This window comes from Camelus bactrianus, chromosome 16, assembly GCF_048773025.1.
Source record: "Camelus bactrianus isolate YW-2024 breed Bactrian camel chromosome 16, ASM4877302v1, whole genome shotgun sequence".
In the NCBI taxonomy this organism is placed as follows: Eukaryota; Metazoa; Chordata; class Mammalia; order Artiodactyla; family Camelidae; genus Camelus; species Camelus bactrianus.
In genome coordinates this window covers 4,894,174-4,915,515 of record NC_133554.1, presented here as the reverse complement: position 1 = coordinate 4,915,515, position 21,342 = coordinate 4,894,174, and the positions used below count along the sequence as shown (strand labels likewise).

General features: G+C 47.2%; 1 protein-coding gene across 1 annotated transcript; it reads left to right on the top strand.

Moving 5' to 3' along the window:
• Positions 1–316: 316 nt before the first annotated feature.
• On the top strand, positions 317–7,975 carry LOC123619927 (protein shisa-6). Its single transcript, XM_045524844.2, has 2 exons — positions 317–462; positions 2,169–7,975. The coding sequence occupies exons 1-2, from the start codon at positions 321–323 to the stop codon at positions 2,717–2,719; spliced, it is 693 nt and encodes a 230-aa protein (XP_045380800.1). The 5' UTR covers positions 317–320; the 3' UTR covers positions 2,720–7,975.
• The last annotated feature ends 13,367 nt before the right edge of the window (positions 7,976–21,342 follow it).

The window sequence follows — 21,342 nt, the reverse complement described above, 5'->3', positions numbered from 1 at the left end:
CCTCCCTCAGCTCCATCAGGCTTTCATTTTCACCAGACAGCTCAGTGATGTACTGGAAGAAAGAGTTTGCCATCAAGGAAGGGTCTCATGGCCCATCATGGCCAGTGCAGCTAAATAGCACCTGCCCCCAGGCTTGCTGGCCAATGGAGCTGAGCATGAAAGAAACTGAGTCACCAGCACCACCTGTGTCCTAGCACAGGGGGCCAGGGAACAGGATGGGGACGAGAGCTGGAACTCGGATGCTTCTTCCCTCCCGCCTGCCCCAGTCTTTGTCCTCACTAACGCGATGACCCCTCCCTTCTTTTGCAGAGAAGCCTCGGATGAACAACATCCTGACATCGGCCACTGAGCCCTATGACCTCTCCTTCTCCCGCTCCTTCCAGAACTTGGCCCACCTGCCCCCGTCCTACGAGTCTGCGGTGAAGGCCCACCCCAGCAAGTACTCATCTCTGAAGAGACTAAGTAAGTGGCGTTTCCCCTGGGGCTGGAGTCTGCCTGCATCTTCCTGTGTCTCACTCCCTTGCCCTGCATCTGAGTCCTGAGGACAGACAGCAAGGTGTAGCGTGGGAGAAGAGAGCAGACAAGCCTGTTGTTCCTGTTCTTTACAGCCTCAGTCCGTTCTTCCCCTCGGTAGAGTGGAGGCCATGGAATCCTCAGATCCACATCCCCACGGGAGGCACTGCTTTAATTCACGCACCAGTTTAACTGCAAGAGAAGGCCTTTCCCCAGCCTTGCCCCACACCTGCCTTCTTCAAACCCTGGGCCTTCCTCGCTCTCTTTCTGTGTTGGAGTAGAGGCTATCAATGCCACAGTTTTCTCTGACACTCTTCCCGGAGACCTGGCTGTGGAAGGGCCCATAATCCAGCTCCCTCCCTCACCTGTCAAAGCTGTCTTGAGAACCTGACTCCCCACTCCATGCACACACCCCATTTCATGAGTTGAGCCCAATCCATCCTATGATCCTAGCTCTGCCATTCAAGTCTGGGGAGGCTCTGGGGACTGATGAGTTTAAGACATTACAATGTCAAGAATGTACATAGCAGGAGAGGCTTTCCAACCCTTGGAGCTTTGGCCCCCATTTCCCGATGAGTCTGTTTTGATGACCCCCAAACTGCAGAGTGGAGCATGCACTTGAATCTACAGGGTGACCTACCGCAATAGAAGTTCAGCCCAAGTCCACATCAGCCACCTCCAAGGTGGGACAGTGAGTTTCTATGCTAAAGGTGGGAATCCCTGATGATCTGAGGAATCAGATGCATGCCTGGGATGAGGGGATGTGGCTCAGGAGTCAGAATCTACCCGTCAGTGACCCCCATGGGAAACCTGAGGAGCAGTCAGCATTCCCACATTCTGCAGAGATCTAGCAGGCTGTCTGCAGGGAAGCCTCATTCCTGAAATTTGGCACAAAGCAGGCTTGGGTGTGTCCTGGGTGAGTTCAAGGGTGCAGTGGGCCTCAAGGGTGAACTCGGAGGGCCTTATGGGTGGAGAAGAGGGTGGAGCATCTGAATGAGGTGCACATATGGGGCTGTCCTGGCCTGCTCGTGTCGTGGGCACAGATGAAGTGTGTGTAGACTTGATTCTGTGCTTGTGTGGGGGCTGGATGCCTGTGTGTTGGCTTCCTGTGCAGAAGCTGTTACTCCAGAGGTGTTACTAGGTTCCTACGTTACCAGTAGGCATGTTCACAAGTGCCTTCTGAATGAAGCATCTTACTTTATTCTAGCAAGAGTCTGGTTCTGCAACCCAGCTTCCTGGGAGAGAAGTTCTGAACTTTATCAGGAAGCCTCAGCTACACCTTGGGTGTTTCAGCAAGACCCAGGGAGCCATTCTGCTTCAGGACCATGGTGTGGTTCAGGGGCATAGACTTGCCATTGACTCTGCCATGAACTCCCTGGGGACCTTGAGGAAGTCCCTTAACCCCAGGATACTCATGGTGGTCCAAGGACCAGGGGCATCAGCATTGCCTGGGAGTTCATTAGAAATGTAGACTCTCAGACTCACCCCAGACCCAGGTCACAATCAGAATCTACATTTAAAAAGACCCCTGGGACTGATTTGCACCAGAAGCACTGCCTCTACCGGTCTGGGCTGCAGGGTCCTAGTGCAGACTTGGTGTCGCCCCAGCTGACCTCTCTCTTCCTCTCTCACTCTTGGTCTCTCCTCCCCTGCAGCCGACAAGGAGGCTGATGAGTATTACATGAGGAGGCGGCACCTGCCTGACCTGGCTGCCCGTGGCACCCTCCCCCTCAACGTCATCCAGATGGCCCAACAGAAGCCCTTGCCACGAGAGCGACCCCGCCGGCCCCTCCGGGCCATGTCACAGGACAGGGTCCTGTCCCCGCGTCGGGGCCTGCCAGATGAGTTCGGCATGCCCTACGACCGCATCCTGTCAGATGAGCAGCTGCTCTCCACAGAACGCCTGCATTCCCAGGACCCACTGCTGTCCCCGGAGCGGACGGCCTTCCCTGAGCAGACCCTGTCGCGGGCCATCTCGCACACGGATGTCTTTGTGTCTACACCCGTGCTGGACCGCTACCGCATGACCAAGATGCACTCCCATCCCAGTGCCTCCAATAACTCCTACGCCACCCTGGGCAAGAGCCAGACGGCGGCCAAGCGCCAGGCCTTTGCCTCGCGCAGACACAACACCGTGGAACAGCTGCACTACATCCCTGGCCACCACACCTGCTACACAGCCAGCAAGACAGAAGTGACCGTGTGACCGGCAGGGCAGGCTGGGCCGCCGGGCAGGCAGGGCAGGGATCAGAAGGGGCCTGGAGCGGAGCTTCCAGCCCTGGTTGGCTCTCTTTCCCTTGTCCCCTCTGTAGGAGGTGGGGGTAGGCTGTGCCAGAAAGCCATACTCCTGGGACTCGGCCAGTGGCCTGGCACAGCACGCTCAGACCCAGATCCAGAGCGATCACCCTCACTCTCCCAGGAGAGTCAAAGGGGAGCAAGGAGAGGGGCGAGGCCCCAGACTCACCCTGCCACCATCACTGACTCCCTTTCAGTCCCATATCCCCTCTCTGCATCCCGGGGGCTCAGCCGCAGTTTCTGCCAGCCAGGAGACCCTGGCCTGACCCTGGCCTGAAGCTGCCTGGGCTGGAAGTGGCAAGTGGGTGCAGTCGATGGGCTGACTGAATAGGCTACTCGGTCTCATTCATTTACCCACAACCGCATCACAGAAATCTTCTAGTGCCTATAAACTGCCTGCTCGCTCTCTCAGAGCCAGGGAGCTGCTGTGTCCATAAGCACAATAATGATTCTCTTCTGCCTGCTGGAACTCTCTGGTCCCCACTGAGTGGCCCTTCCTCCGCTGACCCCCTCGGCCCCCAACCCTGGCCCTGTGTCCCTCCCCAGGCCCCGGGGTAGAGAGGGGTTCCCTTCCTTCAGCTGCCTCTCCACCGTTGGGACCGCCCCCTCCAGTCCGGGATGGCTGCCCCACCCACAAGACTTTGCCCCTCCCCCAGTCCTAGATTTCATCCCTGAGTTCTCTGGGGCTTTGCTCTAGCCCTCCCAGAAGAGAGTAGCAATGGGGTGCAGGGACGTTTGGGGTGCCCTCCCCAGCAACCTGATGATCTCCACACTTCCTCCAGGCCACTGCGTCTGACTCTGACCTGCCACTTGGGCCTGCCTTCCCCTGGTCTGCTCTTCTCCCAAGAGGCGTCTGCCAATGGCCAGAGAGCAGTGGGTGGGGAGGGCCACTGTGATGCCCTGGGTCTCAGGGGCTCGCCATTCCCATCGCCCAGGGCTCCACCTGTCTCCCACCACGCACATCAGGCAGGACTGAGGCACTGGCTTCTGGAGAGGGGCAGCTCAGCCCCCAATCAAGGAGGACCCGAGGCAGCTGTCCTGCACCTCGTGCACTCCTCTCTCCCAGTCACTGCCCCCCTGCTTGGCCCCTTCTCTGTTCAGAACTGGCTATCTCTGCCTGTTTCCCCTGCCCTCACCTCCCATCCTCCCGTAGTTCCATCCGTCTTTCCGGGCTGCTGTTTCTTCAGACCAGTGCCTCCTTTGGATCAAAGGGACAGAGACGCATTAGCAGATGCAAATAATGGTACTCCAGGCTACTGGTCTGGTGGGTAACTGGGAAGGTCCCCAGTTGCTCCCCTGCAGGGGGCACTGGGGCATCATGGAGATCCATGCCCTCAGCTCTATCGGGGGGCTGCCCCTGCCAGCCCATTTCAGCCTCTTCTCTGCCTCCAACCTAGGGGTTGAGCAGGGTGTGACAGCCTCCTGGAGAGTAGACAGTGAACTAAGCAGCATCCGCTCCCCCGAGACCAAAGCCTGGGGGGAGAACGGGGGCTCCCCTGTTCTCAGGGCCAGGGTACCTCCCTGGGCTGGACCTGGGGGAATCAGTTTCAGACCACTGGGTGAAGGTGTGGCACTAAAAATGTGACTGTCGCCAGTCAGGCTCCAAAAGCAATGACTTTAAACTGGGATTTTAGATTTAAAAGGTTGGGGGAGGCTGGGAGAACTCCCCAGTATCAGCCCTGGGAATTTTTAATCTAATCCACAGAGAAATCAATTGACTGATTCCTCTAACTTACTCAAGAATTCCAAAGCTCTTGTTCCCCCGCTCCTCCCCGCAAGGCTTACCGTCACACGAATCATGACAGGGTGATGAACAGAGCCCTCAGGCCCCCAGTGGTGGTGTTACTGGGACTGTGAGGCTGTGAGGACAGGGGTAATTCTCTGCTCTTTCTCCTTACAAACACATAAACCTTCTCAAGGGCTGGTCCCTAAGGGTTTATGAGAGTTTGATCCAGAAGGTGATGCTGAGAGGATTGAGCTGGAGGAAATCAACTACTCCTGGAAACAAGGGTGTGTCTCTCACAGCTGGTCCCTCCCACCCACTGCCCACTAATCCAGTCCCCGCCAATTCCTTCTAAGGCTGCCTGCTGGTGAGGAAAGAAAAGGATATGGGTGGGTGAGAATCCCCCCCTCACATGTCTACAGACACATACACCCAAACCAGAAACCTGATCTCATTCCGTGTCTGAAGCATCATCTCAGCACCAGGTCCCTCAGGACAACGCTTCTCCCCAGCCCTGTCTGTCTGTCTCAGGGGTTGTTTGATAGGCTCGATTCTAAAACATTTCTCACCCCACCGTTCCTGCTGTCCAGTTTAAAACTCCTTAACTGGGACACAGCAGTATCTCATCCATGTTTGCAGACTAAGCAAGGCCGCATTACCGGACAAGTTCTTGTAGCAGATAAGACAGCGCTCTGGGGCTGGAACCCAGATGTCCTGATTTCCAGCCCCACCAAGCTGGTGGCCACTATCACACTTGGAAGGGCCAGCCCTTCCCCCATGAAGGAAGTCCCCCTCCCCAAAGCCCAAAGTTTCCCTCTGCTTATTTGACTCTTAGTGTGAGTCTCCGTTGCTCTACTGGGAACGCACTGGGGTCCGCACAGGTTCTCAGCTGACCAACCTGGTTCTTGCCGGTTGGCTTGGCCTCAGATGCAGTGAGGTTCTCACAGTCTCTCACGCCCTCCCCCTTTCCCGTCTTGCTTCCTCCAGTTAACTCCTGGTTCCGTGAGTTCATAAACCACCAAGTCTTTCCCAAGAATTCCTTTAGCTCCCTAACCGGGCTTGTGCTCTCAGGGCTCCCCAGCGTCCTGGGTGATGGGTCTGCCTTCTAGAAAGTTTCAGCCCTTCCCTTAATTCAAATGTCTCCTCCCCTCTTTCCAATCTCACACCCTGAAATTGACCTCAATCTTCTTCCCTCTCATCTCCCTGGCCCTGCCCTTTCCTTCCATTTACCTCCCTCCATCCCTAATTTCTTTTCCCAGGTCCTGCTCTACTCTCTAGTTCTAAAACGTAGAGCCCTCAATGCAAACAATCCGAGAACGAGACATTCTCCGGTCTCTCCTGACCCTATGAGATATCAGGGGCATGGTGGGTCAAAGATCAGCTTTGGTTCCTGCAGCTGGCCCGTCCCTAAAGCCCCTACCCCAGCCTGCCACCAGCCCAGAGGCTCCTGCTCTGGCCAAAGATTCATATCCTTGAGGGCTCTTGGCCACCTGTTCCACCTCCCTCACGCCTGTCCTGCTTGTGTGTGTCACAGATCCTCCCTTATCCCCAAAGACTAGAGAGCCTCAAGACCCTCCAAGCACGAAGAAGTATCCATTCCAATAACCCCACCACCAAACAATCCATTTTCTTCAGAGATTCCTTGCCTGCCACCTGCCTTCTGTCCTCAGATTCCATCCACAGGCAACTGTGGACTTGACCCAAGTTCATCTGCAAGGCCTGACAATGACCTGGCCCCTGGAAAGCATCTGCTCTGTTCCTCCCATGTACCTTCCTCCCCTACCCTCCCCAAACCTGGGAAACTTTGCTCTGGAGTATTTTCAAGGAAGCTCATTGTGTTTTAATGAAGTATTTTTCAGGGTTCCTATGTTATTATTATTATTTTTATAAATGCAGCATTTTAGTGACAGATTTGATATGAAAGCTATGTCTTCCTGGGCTCTATATTTGATTTCAGAAGGAAGCATACTACAGGAGGGGAAAAAAGCACAGGCCTGAGGCTCTTGGAGACGCGGCTTCGGCCCCGGCTATATCTCCGTCTTGCCATGTGACCGAGGACAAGCCACGTTCTCGCTCAGCACCTCCGTTTCCCACCTGTAACATGAAGGGCTTTGACCAGATCAGTTCTGAAGTTTCATTCAGCTCTTATACATAGGGCTTCCATTCCCCATTGGCACTCCCTCCTCTCTGTTCCTCCCCACCTCAACTGGGCTACACACATCCCATTTACATCTGCCCCATGGCGATATCCTCAGATGCTGTAGGCAGCCGCCAAACTCCTCCCCAGAGCCTAGGGGTGGACCCCATGGTCACGGCCACCCAGGGATGTTCTCCTGTTTGAAGGTGTAAGGGCCTACCCATTCAGTAAGGTGACCAACCATGTGTCATGGAAGCCCTCTCATAAAGACATCTAAATCATCTTGGGTGTCTGTATCATTGGGGAATTCTGACGTTTTCATCTTGATGTGGTCCTTAAAGCTGGAGGGAGGTGGTTCTGATTTCAGAGAGGGGACAGGCTGGAGGAGAAAGGTCCAGAGGTTGGCCCACAACAGCATGAAGTTTGTATTTTAGAGCAGCTTGGAGATGCATTCCAAGCCACAGAGAAGGCACGGTAGAGGCTCTGCGGGGCAACAGATGTTATACCCCCCTCCAGAACCTGTGTCTGGACACTGGGCTCCACCTGGAGGAGGGGCAGGCATCACCCCCTGGGCTGCTAAGAGGTGGGCTCCCACCCCATCCTAGTACCTTTCCAGCCCCTCCTTGTGACACTACCATCCTCCCGGTGAAAGCTTCTGAAGCCGGAATTGAGAGTCCAAGTCAGTATCATTGAACACATCTGATAAATCGGCAACCACACCCGCCATCCATCAGGCAGAGAAATGACGTCATATGTTCCCTTAGCACCCTTCCTCCTTTGGGAGAGGAAGACCCCTGCTCAACCTTGCTGCCCACTCCTGCTGTGACCCTTGAATGCCACTCCATGGGAGGACTCATTCACTTGCTTCATAGTGGCAAATATTCCTCTAGTTCTATAACTCAACTAGACATTTTGTAGTAAAGAATTCTTGAAATTCTCTAATAAAAAAAAAGCAATTCTTACTGTAAGATTTTTAGTTTGGGGACACAATTTCCTAAGGGGGGGGATTAATGAACATTTTTATGCATTAGCCCAATTTATGGATTCCATGTTTATTATATATGGTAGTACTGATGAAAAGTACCTTTGTATTGGTTCCTTTGCACAGTTTCTTCATCTCTCATAAGTAAGCTTCGTGATGAGCAGTACCCCCGGAACTGCTGCTTCTGTACAAATCTCATTGTTCTACTTACCTGTCAAAGCACATTCTATATGTACTGTAAACCAATATCACTTTAGTAAGATTTAGTCTTAAGGATTTTTCCACTTTTGTCAGTAACAGATATTTATGGATTAAAAAAAAAATAAACCCGTTTCAACATAACCTATGTCTCTTAAAACAGCCACGTGCTTACTCCTACAAACACTACAGGCAAAAACTGAAGGTAATTAAAAATCACGATAAAGGGTGTAGTAGATCACTGGAGATGGGAGGAGAAACAGGGATGGACTGCAAATGGGAATGAGGGAAATTTTAGGGTGATGGAAGTGTTGCAAAACTGGATTATGGTGATGCCCACAACTGTACAAATTTACTAAAAGTCGTCAAAATGTATACTATAATGGGTGAATTGTATGATATGCAAATTAGACCTTAATAATGCTTTAAAAATGGTGAACAAAAGGAATGTAGGAAGGTAGGCTTAGAGCAAGTGCCAGTGGGTAAGATGGAGCAACTCAGCAGAATCACAAGTTACAACCTTGCATCCACACTCGTCTAATCGAGTACCATTACTCTTGGGCATTAGGACTCAGTCTGGTCTTAGAGTTAGCGCCTGCAGTTGTCGTGGGTGACTAGAGCACAGGTGGTTAATTTTAACCTGCCATTCTAACCAGGGAATCAGGTTGCACTGTGAAAACTGATTTAGATTTGGAGTCTTGCACAAGACCCTCTTTCTCTGGATTCATCTGTTATATGTTATTTTCTTTGGCTCGTATTCCCTTTTGTTGCTAAGGTCATCTGCTGTTCTGTGTTTCTGAGTTTTCACCACAACCTAGATACCGGTGGGCTCTGCTTCAGCGAACAAAGTGCAGCCAACAGGACCCGGTCTTCTGCTCACTTCTCACTGCCAGCGCTGACAGCACCCACAGGCAGTTACACTCTCTTACCAACTGACCAACTCTCTTGTGATTAAAGCCCTTCTCATTGGATGTGTTGAGCTTGTATTCAAAATCCTTTAATTATCACCTACCAAGAGTATTCTTAACCTAGGGCAAAGTTACAGACTCGTTTATTGTTCTAATACACAATGACACATAACCACGCGTAGTCTGAAATGTGTTCTGCTCACTACAACCACCATTACTACAGTGAGGTGCTTCTAAGTCATAGTGGTTCTAACCCATGATGACTCACAGCAAATACACACACATTATGAGTACAGCAAAGCTTTGTTAATCTATGTTCATCATTGGGAAAAAACTCAAGGGAAGACAAAATCCTGAACTGGCAAATTTTTTTTAAAAGAAATGCAATTTAATTACAAGGCTTATACATATAATGGCTAAATTAGACTAGAAACATGTTCTTTAAAAGAAAAATCACAGGTGACCTTCCTTATTGATAGGAAAAAAATCACATGTAATTAATATAAAAATGGTCAAGGGGCATGAGTCAGAGAGTTCTGAACATGCTTAAAATGATGTTTCAAGGATTCTTCTCTTAAATAGGCTAAACATCCACCTTTAAATATCATTAACTCTAACAATTTGTTCAGCTTTTTCCTCTTTGCTTCTCAAAGGTAAACCTCAGTTTAGCTCCTGTCACAGTTGTCACTAATTCCAAATTGCTGAGGTCTATAAAAATGAGGTCTTAGTATAGCATCATTGACAAGCCAAGGTTAGAGAAAACTCTTGTTGGAAGCATTGAGATACCAAGGGTCTCAGACAGCTTTTTCCCTTCAATGTCACTCTGGACGCTGATCTTTCTCCTCTCTGGCTGAGCATGAAGGAAGCAGAAAGCCTCTAGGGAAGAATAAGAAAGATTTTTCTTCAAGAGTCTAAGAAGAAGACCAAGGACACTTAGTGTCTAGGCTGCAAATGAGTCAAGAGGGAAAATCAGAAAGAGCAGAGGTTGAAATGAATGCTTTGAAAGTTCCAGGATGAGTGAATCAGTAACTTTTATACAGGAATGTGTTGGCCAGTGTCACCTCTGGGTCTTGGTGTCCTCATCTGTGAAAGCTGGGATATTAGATGAAAAAACAAAACAAAACCCATGTCTGATATAGCTTATCACTGAATTATCACAACACAATACTCAAATCTTATTTGGGCTTCTAGGTAGCAGAATGAACTTGTGAATAACTCACCCTCGGCCTTGCCCATCTCAACTTCCCCATCCCATGAGACTAGGATGCAGTCAAAGAGTATTGGACTGGGTAACAGAAGATCTTGTTCATTGTACCGGCTCTGCCAGCATCTTGTTGGCAGATGACCTTGAAAGACATATTTCTCCTCTTCAAATCTCAGTGTTCTCATTTGAAACAAAAGAGTGGGCCAGGCCACTCTAAATCTCTAAAATGCTTCTCATCTTTTTTAGTCTCTGCTTCTGTGACTTTGTCAAGACCTTTGCAGGGAGTTGATGAGTTCAGCTAGTACTGGTCCTGGCAGAATGGTAGAGTGGGAGGGTAGAGTGATGGGAGGACAGGGGAGACCCCTTGGCAGGAGGCCGTTGCTTATAAGGTAGCATTTTCCCAGTTATAAGCATGGCTACCCTGTGTCAACAAGATGGTTATAGAGGAAGAATGTGGTCCTTAGAAAACTGCCTGTTCTGTTTAACTTAAATTTTTGTGATTTCCCAAAATCAATAACTTGTCTGTTAAAAAAAATTCCACAGAAGGCATTTTCACAGAAAGTTCTCAACAGTTCATTATTTCTCTGTGTTTGCCTGTAGATATAGAGCTCAAATGTGTGTTTCAGGACCAGGGTGCTCTCCACGAAGAGAAGAGATGTTGTTTTGCCTCCAGCTTCAATCTCAACTCTAAGTCCATGTGTCAAGTGTAGAATATTGGGACCATTGCTCTCATTCCCAATTATGTGTACCCTAATCATGCTTTCTTAGACCATTTATAAGAGCTACTTCTGGTGGTTCATCATGGCAACCATGGAGAAGACCTGCCCTGCTACTCAAAGGATATTACTCTATACATTGGTCTTCACTTCAGACTTGGAGAAAACAAAATACTGTCGTCTAACCCAGTGTGCCCACAAAGCAGCAACATCAGTACCCGTGGCAGCTCACTGCAATGCATATTTCCAGTCCCTACCCTAGATTTAACTGAATCAGCGACTCTGGGGGTGGGACCCCAGAATTTGTCTTTTAACAAGATCCCTAGGTGACTCTATATACATTAAAGTTTGAAAAGCACATCATTCTGCATTTTACTTTCAGTTTTGAAAGCCTATAATCCTACGATAATAAAGATCTGCAATTCAGAGGATCAGAGCAGCCTTGATCTATGTAGCCAAACAAGTTTAGGCAACCAGCTTCAGTGAGGAGTTTAGAACAAAAATGAGTTTCACAAGGATTTACTGTAGAGCACAGGGAACTGTATTCAGTATCTTATAATAACCTATGATGGAAAATAATCTGAAAATATATATATATATATATAACTGAATCACTTTGCTGTATATCTGAAACTAACACAATATTGTACATTAACTATAATTAGATTTTTAAAAATTATTTTACAGAGAATTAAGTATTTAGGAAATGAGAAAGCTGAGGCAGGGTGTATAAACTATCTGTAGGAAAGATTAATAGGAGAGAAAATATGTGATTACTAGAAGGCATCACAAGGTTGGATAAGAATTTTTAAATTTTAAAGCACAAACCTGAGTGTGTTAACATCTGAAGAGAAAGGAGAATCAGGCAAGGATGGGGACCCAGAACAAGATCCATTCCCTTGGGTGTGGGAGGAGCACAGGGGGACGAAGAGCCGCCTCTCTGAAACTTCGAGGGAAAGCAAGATGGCGGCCATTGTGAAATAAGGAGAGGGGCTGCTCAGGGACGTTCCCCTGGAAGGCCTCAGTCTTCTTGGTAATGGGTGATGCAGAGTCACTGCGTCAGGCAGGATAGGCTGGATTCTGCTATGGTGATAAACAACTCTCCAATCTCCTTAAAGCGTCAAAGGATTATTTTTCACTCCCCTCTGTTGTGGATCAGTTGGGGCCTCTGTTGCACTTCCCATCCTTACCCAAGGGCTCAGAGACAGCTGAAGCCCCAAGATCTGTCACATTGACTCCCACCACGGCAGAGGAAAAAGACAACTCTAGAGGGTCTGGCCAGGACAATTTAGTGGCAGCTAGAGGTGACACATATCCCTTCTGCTCTCATCTTCTTGACCAGAGCTGGCTACACAGTCCCATCCCACCCGAGGGGAGCCAGGAAGGGTGATTCTATGATGCTCCACTTGGACGAGGAGCGGGAACCAACCAGGGAGTAGCACCGTGACCACCGCAGCTGTCATGCTGTGCTGAGGGCCACAGACTGGGAATTCACAGAGGCAAATGGCCCCTCCCCTCTCACTGTAGCAAAACCATCAAAATGTTCTCATTTAATAAAGCAGGTGAAACTTTTCTGCAGTCAGTTTATTCTCTACAGAACCAGTGATGTCCATATCCATCTCAGATTGGTGAGTAGATGTCTTAATCAGAAGTCATATGGTAACAAGAAAGAAAAATGCGCTGAAATTAGTTGAGGCAAAAAATGAGAATACTATTAATAATAAAAATGATTATCATTAAATGAATAATTAAATATAATAATAGATATCATTATTATCATCATCATTATTTGACATAAAAGCATCACACAGGATCTAAGTCCTGAATGTATAACCGGGCCTCTCCAAAGTGAAGAAGCTGAAAGTCATCCAAAACCATGACAATACTCTCTCCCTATCTCATTTCCTTCTCTCTACAAAGCTCTGTTCCTCTTGTGTGTGGTTCCTTTCACACATGGTTGAACCTGACTAAAATGACACCTTTAGCAATTGAGTCTGCATCATCTGCCAGGCCTAACCCCTATGGCTAGCTGACACGGTCTCTCTGTGCCTCAATTCCAAAATTCCTGGGAGGAAATTTGAAAATCTCTATAATGCTCCCCTTGCGTATCAGTTATCTATTTCTGCATGATAAAGCACCCCAAATTTAATAGCACAAACAAGAACAATTATTTACTGCTGTAACCTCTCATGATTCTGAGGGTTGTCTGAGCTCATCCTTCTCACTCAGGGTCCCTCATGCGGTTGCAGCCAGGTGGTGGCTGGGACCGGAGTCATCTCCAAGGTTTCCTCACTCACATGTCTGGCTGTTATGCTAGTTGTTGGCTGGGACCTCAACAGGGGCTATTGACTGGAACTCTTAGATGCATCCTCTCCATGTGGCTGGGCCTTCCTTACCACATGGCAGCTGGTATCTGGAGATAGGAAGAAAGGGAGTGGGCAAAGGGGAGAGGTTGAGAGAGTGAGCCAGGTAAAGCTGTATCATCTCACGTGAAGTAGCCTTAGAAGTCACACAGTCCACTCTCTGAGTCTTGAAGTTCTGTCCAGGTTCAAGAGGAGGGCCATGGACTCCACTGTCTGAAGCGAGTGTAGCAAGGTTTCATTGTAAGGAAAGCGTGTTGATGGAAGATGCTGCTATGGCCATCTTTGCAATCCGCCGCTCTTTGGGTCAAGGGTCTAACCCTGGTCCCGCAGCTGCAGTCAGGTAACCTTGGACCACATATTCCAAATAGCTGCCATCTTCTATCCCTGGAGTTGTAGGCAATTTTCTGAGAATGAAGTGTAGGATGAGCCCATACATTGATCAGTGTCTTTACAGTGGGACATCCCTGAAGTACTGAGAAAGCATCCCATGAACAAAGCATCTGCTGTTTAGTTCCAACCTCAGGACTCCAGAGAAGACAGTGAACAGGACAGGATAACAGTGGATTCTGTGAAATTGCATTGAAGTATTTCCTGACCATAGAGTGATGATTTTAAACTGGTGGTTTTCTCCCCCTTTCCTTCGACCTCGACTCTTTCCCCCACCAGTCCGAACAACAGTAACCCTCCATCTCTCTGACCCTAGCAAACAATAGAGACCAGAGGAAGAAATCTTCGTTCCACTTTGACTTTCAAAATTCACTTTTGTCAGGCTCACAGTAGCAAAAATTGTCATGTCATTGCAAGAGCCACAGAGTGGAAAGAGAAAGTGTTTTCAAGGATATTGAAAGCTGACCTTTGACTATCAATGAGCCAAGCTTGATAAGAAACCAGAGTGGACTGCATATAGAAGGTGGTGGAAGAGTGCCTCCCTGCTATGCAGGACCGAGAGAAATACCCTCCGGTGCTGAGAGGAGAAATTCAGGGAGAATCAGAGAAGAAACAAGAGAGTAAGACATATGTATTTTTGAGAGAGTCCTGGCCCTGATCATCACCACAGATTGGGCTCGAAATGATGGAGAAGGAGAGGAGGAGGACAACAGAACCCCCCAGATAGATTAGAGGACCTGAGGGCAGAATGGACTTCTGCTCAGCTTCCTGCCTAGGACTCTAAGAGGGAAATTCCTGATGAATGTTCCATGCCAACATATGGCAGGTACAGCAGCATGGAAATGGTAACGAGACAGATCTCCGCAGGGCAAGCCCTTCCCCGACCTTGACCGCCAGGCTCCCAGCCCCTAAGAGATACTCAGGTGACAATGAGTGCCCTGGCTAGGAATCTGACGGATATCTCTGAAGATTGGAAATCTCAGGGCTCAGAACCATAGAGGACCACCATTACAGAGAAAGGAAGACAAGCGATATCTGCGTATTTGTGTTACAACCGTAAATTTTATGGCTGGTGCACCCGTATCTGAGACCCAACGTCTTTTAAGAGCGGTTCCAAGCTTTTTAGTCCTAGTACGTCTTCACACTCTTAAAAACTACTGAGGACCCGAAAGAGCTTTTGCTTGGGTGGGACATCTGTATACATTTACTATACTATACATAAAAACGGAGACCATTAATAGTTTATGTACCAAACCATTTTAAAATAAAAAACAATAAGCCCATGATGTGTCAACACGAAGAACATATTTTTATGAGAAATAAGACTTCTTTCCCAAAAATATTGTAAGAAGAGTGGAATTATTTCACTCTTGTGCAAATTTCTTTCGTGTCTGGCTAATTGGAAGATGACTAGACTTTGATACGTGCTTCTACGGTTAGTCTGTTGCAGTGTCACACTTTGTCCACCTCCCCCTCAGGGTGGGGAGAGGAGCAGCAGCTACAGAGGAATTGGGGAAAAGCCCCCCTTTTCCACCTCCGCTGGTCAGCCTTCCCTTATCACAGGGACACTGACAAACCCCAGAAAACCTGAGCTTAGGCCAGGAAGAAGCTTTAGCTTCACAGCAATTTGGAATTGTTAATATTATAACGAACTGGGCATGTCAATTATTAAGCTGAGATATTACCAAATGACTTTCTTATTTTCTAAGAATAACCTGGAAAGCAGGGGATGGGAGGAAGGGATAAAGCTGTTTACTGATGACACGGTAGGACTTACCTGCTTGACATTATATAGACTATAGAGTGATTATATAGATAAGCACATCTTGCGTGGGACCTTTGCACAATGCCAAGATTAATGAAAAGGAAATATTCCTGCTAAAGATTCAAAAGAGAATCACAAAATCGTAGTAATGAGAAAATGACATCCTTCATAGGCGACAAGAAGACAAGACTTTAATATATCAGAAGCAGAAAATCCTCAGGAGAGAGAGGATGGAAAGAGGGAAAGCTGATGATGCTTGGACCTCTGAATCTTTGTCCTACATCATCCTGGCCACCATGCCTACATCCCACGCACCTCTGGGTAACAGACTCCACCCTGCGCCAGCCACCATGTAGGCACATGACACAGGCCAGACCAATGAAAGTCTGTTTCTTGAATTTCTAAACTGAGACCTAAAGAGAGGAAATTCTCTCTTTCTCAAGGGATGGACCTTAATGATATGAATCTGGGGCTTGTCCCAGTAGCCTTGACCCCACACAATCTGGGGAAAGAAGGCAGGCAGTAGAAAAGAATAAAACTGACAGCTGCCGTTAACTCAAGGCTTACGGTGCACCAGGCACTGTTCTAAAGCACTTTGCAGGCATTAACTCATTGGAGTCTCACACTCTCTCTCCCGGAGCAGGGACTACTGAGCCCCATTGTTAAGAAGTTTGGCCTTATCCCAATAAAGAGAAGGCAGTGAGGGCGCTTAGGAAGCCCAGCGGCAAGATCAAGGTTAAACTTCCCTAGAACTCTACTGCGTGGAATGGATTGGTGAAATTCATGTTGAAAGTGGGCAGACCATGAGAAGACGGGTGATACTGGGCCCGAAGATCTACCAAATCAGAACTTTTGCCCCATCCTTAAAATCCCAATTGCATAGAGCAACATAGTAGTCACTTGAGGGCTCTGAGTTATTTTATGGTTATTAAAAAACCATACTGAATAATCCACATCATTAATGTTTTTTAAAAAGTGTGTAGACTAATAAACAACTTGGCAGTAGACAGTATTTGTCACAAGTCCCCCTTTCTCTTTCTCTTACACCTAGCACTGGGATAATTCTGCTTACACTATGCTTTAAAAAATCTGAATCGTGTATAAAGTGTGTAGACAAAATAGTAAGCAAACGATAGCAACAAATCAATTATGTTATCGCTAAGTGGTGGGACTCTCTTTGATTTATGGTTATTTCTTTACATTTCTTTAAATTTTTGATAATTTCTAATTTTCTATAAAGAGCATATATTACTTTTATATTCAGAACATAATCAGCATAGGCAATGTTATAAGTATCATAAGATCACTTTATATATATATACGTTGTGTGTTTAGTGAGTGTGTATGTGACAAAATGACTGGAAGAAAGTTACCCCAAATTATTAACAGTGGTAGTGAATCTAGGTACCCTTTAAATTTCTTTTTACTTTTATGCATTTTCCCAATTTTCTAGAACAAGCATGCATTCCTTTTTTAATGGAAAAAATAAAATTTATTCTTTTAATTTTTAAAAGAAGTGGGGCTGGAGGACTCTGTTCCAACAAGGATGCCACACATTCCTGAAAACAAAGCAGCAGATGCAACCATCCTCCAGCAGAACCCCCTCCATAAAGGAGCCTCATTATTCATTCAGAGGTTGACTTAACTGTGGTGGATTCCAGTACAAATGGGAGGATTTCTAACCATCACCTGCTCTGACCTTTACCCTCTTTTTCCTTCTCTTCCTGGACAGTGCTTTAATGGCTCTCTAATAGGCAAAGAGGGCATTAGTCCCACTGGTAATTGGGGAATTGGTAAATTGGGGGTTGCATTGGGAGCTGGGGGGATGAAGTGAGTAGCATCGGTCCTCCTTGGAAAGGGCACACTCTCTCGGGTCTTCCCAGTCCCCCTCACCCCCTGTTATATCCCTTACAAGACAATTAACACTGCCTTTGAGGAGACGCAATCTCTAGGCTATCTTCAATGGTGCCTAGTATAGATGCATTTGTTCCATGAGGAGGCAGTGAGGAGTATCAAACCTGAGAGCATAAGCCCCATCAAAAGGGGACTACACCTCTCGCCTCCAGCTGGCCATTGCCATATGGAAATGCCAGCCCAGAATGGCCCAGTTTAACATGTGAAAGGATGAAACTACACTGACTTCTAAGTATGGCAATTCATTTAACATGAAAACACTCTCTGGGCTAATGAGTTCTGGCTAAACACAATATGTCTGTGAGCCATGGTTTGGATGGTCAACTGCAAATACATAAACTCCAGGTCAAATAGTCAGAGCTGTGATTCCTTACTCTCCTCCATCCACAGCAGCTCTTAACCACTGATACTGAGTATTAAGGATGGAACCTGAATTCTGAAAGATTGTCTTGGCACCAGTAAACAAGCAATGCCTTGGACCAGGGCATTTCAAGAACCCACGGGATCATGGACAGGAACTCCTGGATATAAACATCTCTCGAGGAAATTGAAAACTGGGGATGGAATCTCTCTTCCTGGTAGGTCATGGGATGTAGGTTTTTATAGTAAGAGGTGTTGGCTACATAAGGGCTTACTGAACAATACGAAAAATTTATATAAACATCTGACAAAGCTGACTTCCCAGAGCTGGCCTTGAAACATCATTTTGCTTATTTCCATAATGCTATTCTCAGATGCCAGTAAAGCTTCCACAGATTCTAAGCTAGACTTGGTCTTTGTTCTCACAGTGTAGCTCTGAGCCCCCTGGGAACCCATATCACCAAGAGAAAGTCAGTGTAGCAGTAAATTGAAATCATGTCAAAATTCAGCAGAAAGAGAAAGACGAAATACCAAATCCCAAGCATCTAAATCTCTCCCTCAAACTGTCACTTCTCACTACAAAATCTTAGAAATATATGCAATGAGAAGAGAGCAAAGAAGCATTTATGCTTGTCCAGGGCCATGCAGAATCTTAGAGGACTCAGCTGGAACTGATGGAAGACTCTCTTGTCTCTAGTTAAGAGTTGCAGGAAGAATAAGAGAGGGAGAGAGTCCCTGGGGTTCACTCTGGACTCGGACCAAATGGGAATCTGGTCAGTCCAGACCAGAAGTCCTCCTCTTTGGATGTGGGGTGGGCATGGAGGAAGAGAGGTAGTCTAGAGGGTTGCTGTGAGTGTCCGCTCCCCTGGAGACCATTCTCCTGCCTTCCTGTTAACTTCGGGGCTCAGCTCAAGCCTTTGGTCTTGTTGTGGGCACTGCTGCCCTTTCCTTGGGAGGAGAGAAATCAGGTCTGTCTACACCTTCATGGGCTGCCTTGCCAGGCCTATCAGATGGCTTCCGATCCCCATGAGGACCAGTGAGGTGAGCAGTTCACCCCTTACAACCATTTGTGATTGTCTTTGATTTTTCTTTTAGAATCTGATTAAAAGAGGTCAAGCCCACAGAGTGAAAATTAGGTTTCCCTACCACACCAGGCCAACCATCATTCTCTCTTCTGCTTCTCCACAGACGGTAAGCTGAGCTCTAACTCTCAATAAGCATCTCAGACAGGGCTGCACCGTACGCACCAGAAAACAGTCTAACCCAAATAAAGAAGCGCCTGCAATTCAAAATCCTCAGATGTGTTGCCGCCCCATGAGGTTTCACATGATGAACTTTGGTCCCACCGAAAAAGACAAAATCTTCCTGTTTTCATATTTGCCAGGGTACCAGTCAACACATACAGGTTATCAATGTTATCTATCCTTGTGAACACAGAACTCACTGGGGAGACATGTCCCCACAAAGGACAAGAGGCAGCACAGGAGGGTGATAAGGACTTTGGCTCTGGAGCCATCACTACCATCTAGACACCTTAGCACTTCAGACATCCTCAGATACTGCTTCCCCACATACTACCCTGGGGTGGATGTTGGTAGTTTTAAATATCCCAGTGACTATAATGTAACCACTGGCATAGCGAGCACCACAGATACACTCATCTCTGACCTCTTAGAAAAGTCCTCTTGGTGGACTCTGTCCATTAGGTCCTAGAAGTGATTTAGTCTTTCTCGTTCTGGGTCTCCTGTTAGGAAGGGGTGGTTATTTAGAGAAGAGTAAGAGAATGAAAAGGAACTGAGATCTTCCTTTTTCCTGGAGGCAAACAAGATAAACCAGGAAAGTTATCTTTGAATATGAGAGAAACATAACAATTAGAGAATCATGGATCTTTTCTCCTCAATTCCAGGTACTGTGAAGAACAGTGTTCATTTTTTTAATCACAACTCTTTCCCAGCCTCTTCCTTGTCCTACACGCACCCACATGACCAGCTCAGCGGTGAACACCATTTTTCAGATGTTTGATAATACATGTACTGCTTCATTCAATCATGCAGTCACGACTGAATCTCTGTTTGGAAATTTTGTAGCCCAGCCCCACGAGAAGGGTCAGCACCCTAGATGTGCGATTTTCCTCCAAATCTGAGAATTAAAGTGAATGCCAAGCACCAAGAATTCCCAAATCACCAAAAGAAAGCTGAGAAGGTGTGTTTTCTGCAGCTTTCCTTGTTCTGCCCACCCATATCCTAGGGTGGAAAATGTACAGTTACGGTCCATAGATTATTATAATTAAGTGGTGTGTGGAATTCGTTTTTTCAAAAATAGCTTCATCAACTCTTCACAGCGTGTGCTGTAAGACAAGTATATGTGAAAAGCAAGTGAGGATGGCAATTGTTTAGCACGTTTAATTAAGCAAGTATTTCTTTCACCCTTCCGGGAATTAAACATCGAATGGTGACTAAACACAGGGAAGTGTGCCCATGTAACTTCCAGTCCGCTGCCTTAATTCAAATGCAGGGTGAAAATCAAGGGCTAAGTCTGTGATCTGGAGTAGTTCCGTGACAAAAGAAGCAACTGAAGGTTCACCCTTCACATGTCCTACAGACATTGTTGAAGGAAGTATCCCTGTTGCGTTTTCTCTCCTGGAGTGTCTCCTTGATGGATTTCTTCTCCCTCACCAACATACATCTCCATCTTGCCTCTTTCTTGAAGAAACGTTTCCTTCCCTGCCAGTTGCATCCGTTATGACTCATATTTAAGAGGGACAGAAAACACAACTCAAACTGGCTTCCTGGGAGGGGAAGCCTTTGCTCACATCAATGAAGAGCCCAGTGTGTCATCAGGAACTGCGTTCTCTTCTCCATTTCTAGCTCTATTTCCGTCATTTTGGCTTCATTTTCAGATGCCCTTCCCCTCATGGTGGCCCCATTAGTCCTGCCCTACATCCTCCTAGGTTCAAGCCAAGAGAAAATAGGAAGTCCTTATTTACCCCAATAGTCTAACCAAAACCTTGGGTCTGACTCTACTGTTCTGATGGAATCGCATGCCCATTGCCACACTGATGACTGCAGATGGGACGTGGAATCATCCGTTTAGCTTAGGCTACGTCGCACACTTCAGTCCTAGAGCCGAGAACTGAGCCCTACCAGAGGTACCTGGACTGAGGGTAGCAGGGTAGAAGGTGGCTCAGGGTGTGGGAGGAGTTCCCTGAAGGAAAAGGACTGACCGATTCCTAGAAGGGTGAATGGAAACCGGGGTAAAAACACAAACAAATAAACAAACAAAACCAACATCCATTAAACAACCTTTCTGCTGCAGGAGGTGCTGTTGTTGTTTTTTAAAATCTAAGTTAAAATTGCCTCAAGATGTCTTACTCCGAATCATCTGTTACCAATGTGGCACCGCCCTCCTTTACAAGGCAGGAAACTGCATTTGTCAGAATCTGCTTTACTATCCACGTTTCTTTGTTCGAGTTTGCTTTGGAATGGAATTCACATGAGATTTGGAAGAAGGAGATGAAAGGGATGCTGCTGTGCGTGGGTAGAGTTGCCGGAATTCACAAATAAAAACACAAGACACCCAGTTAAATCTGAACTTCAGATAAATAATTTCTTGGTATAAGTACGTCCCATTTCCCCATGCAGTCTTATATGAGGTCTTTGGGTACTTACACTAAAAGCTTATTCATGATCTATCTGAAGTTCAAATTTAACCGGCATCCTGTATTTTGTCTAGCAATCTCATTTATCCTGGAGGACATGGTGGTCAGGCTTGGTGCCTCAGCAGACCCTCCAAGAACTTCCCTTTCGTGGTTCTGCAGACAGATACCTTTGAAGATCTCTCCACTGGCCCCTGCTTTGCAGTTCTGACGCCTGGACGC

What these genes read in the sequence shown, in the direction of transcription:
- LOC123619927 (XM_045524844.2), top strand. Translation starts at nt 321, where the DNA reads ATGAACAACATCCTGACATCGGCCACTGAGCCCTATGACCTCTCCTTC. An exon ending in CTCATCTCTGAAGAGACTAA is followed by an intron (nt 463 to 2,168) that starts GTAAGTGGCGTT and finishes CCTCCCCTGCAG; the next exon opens with CCGACAAGGAGGCTGATGAG.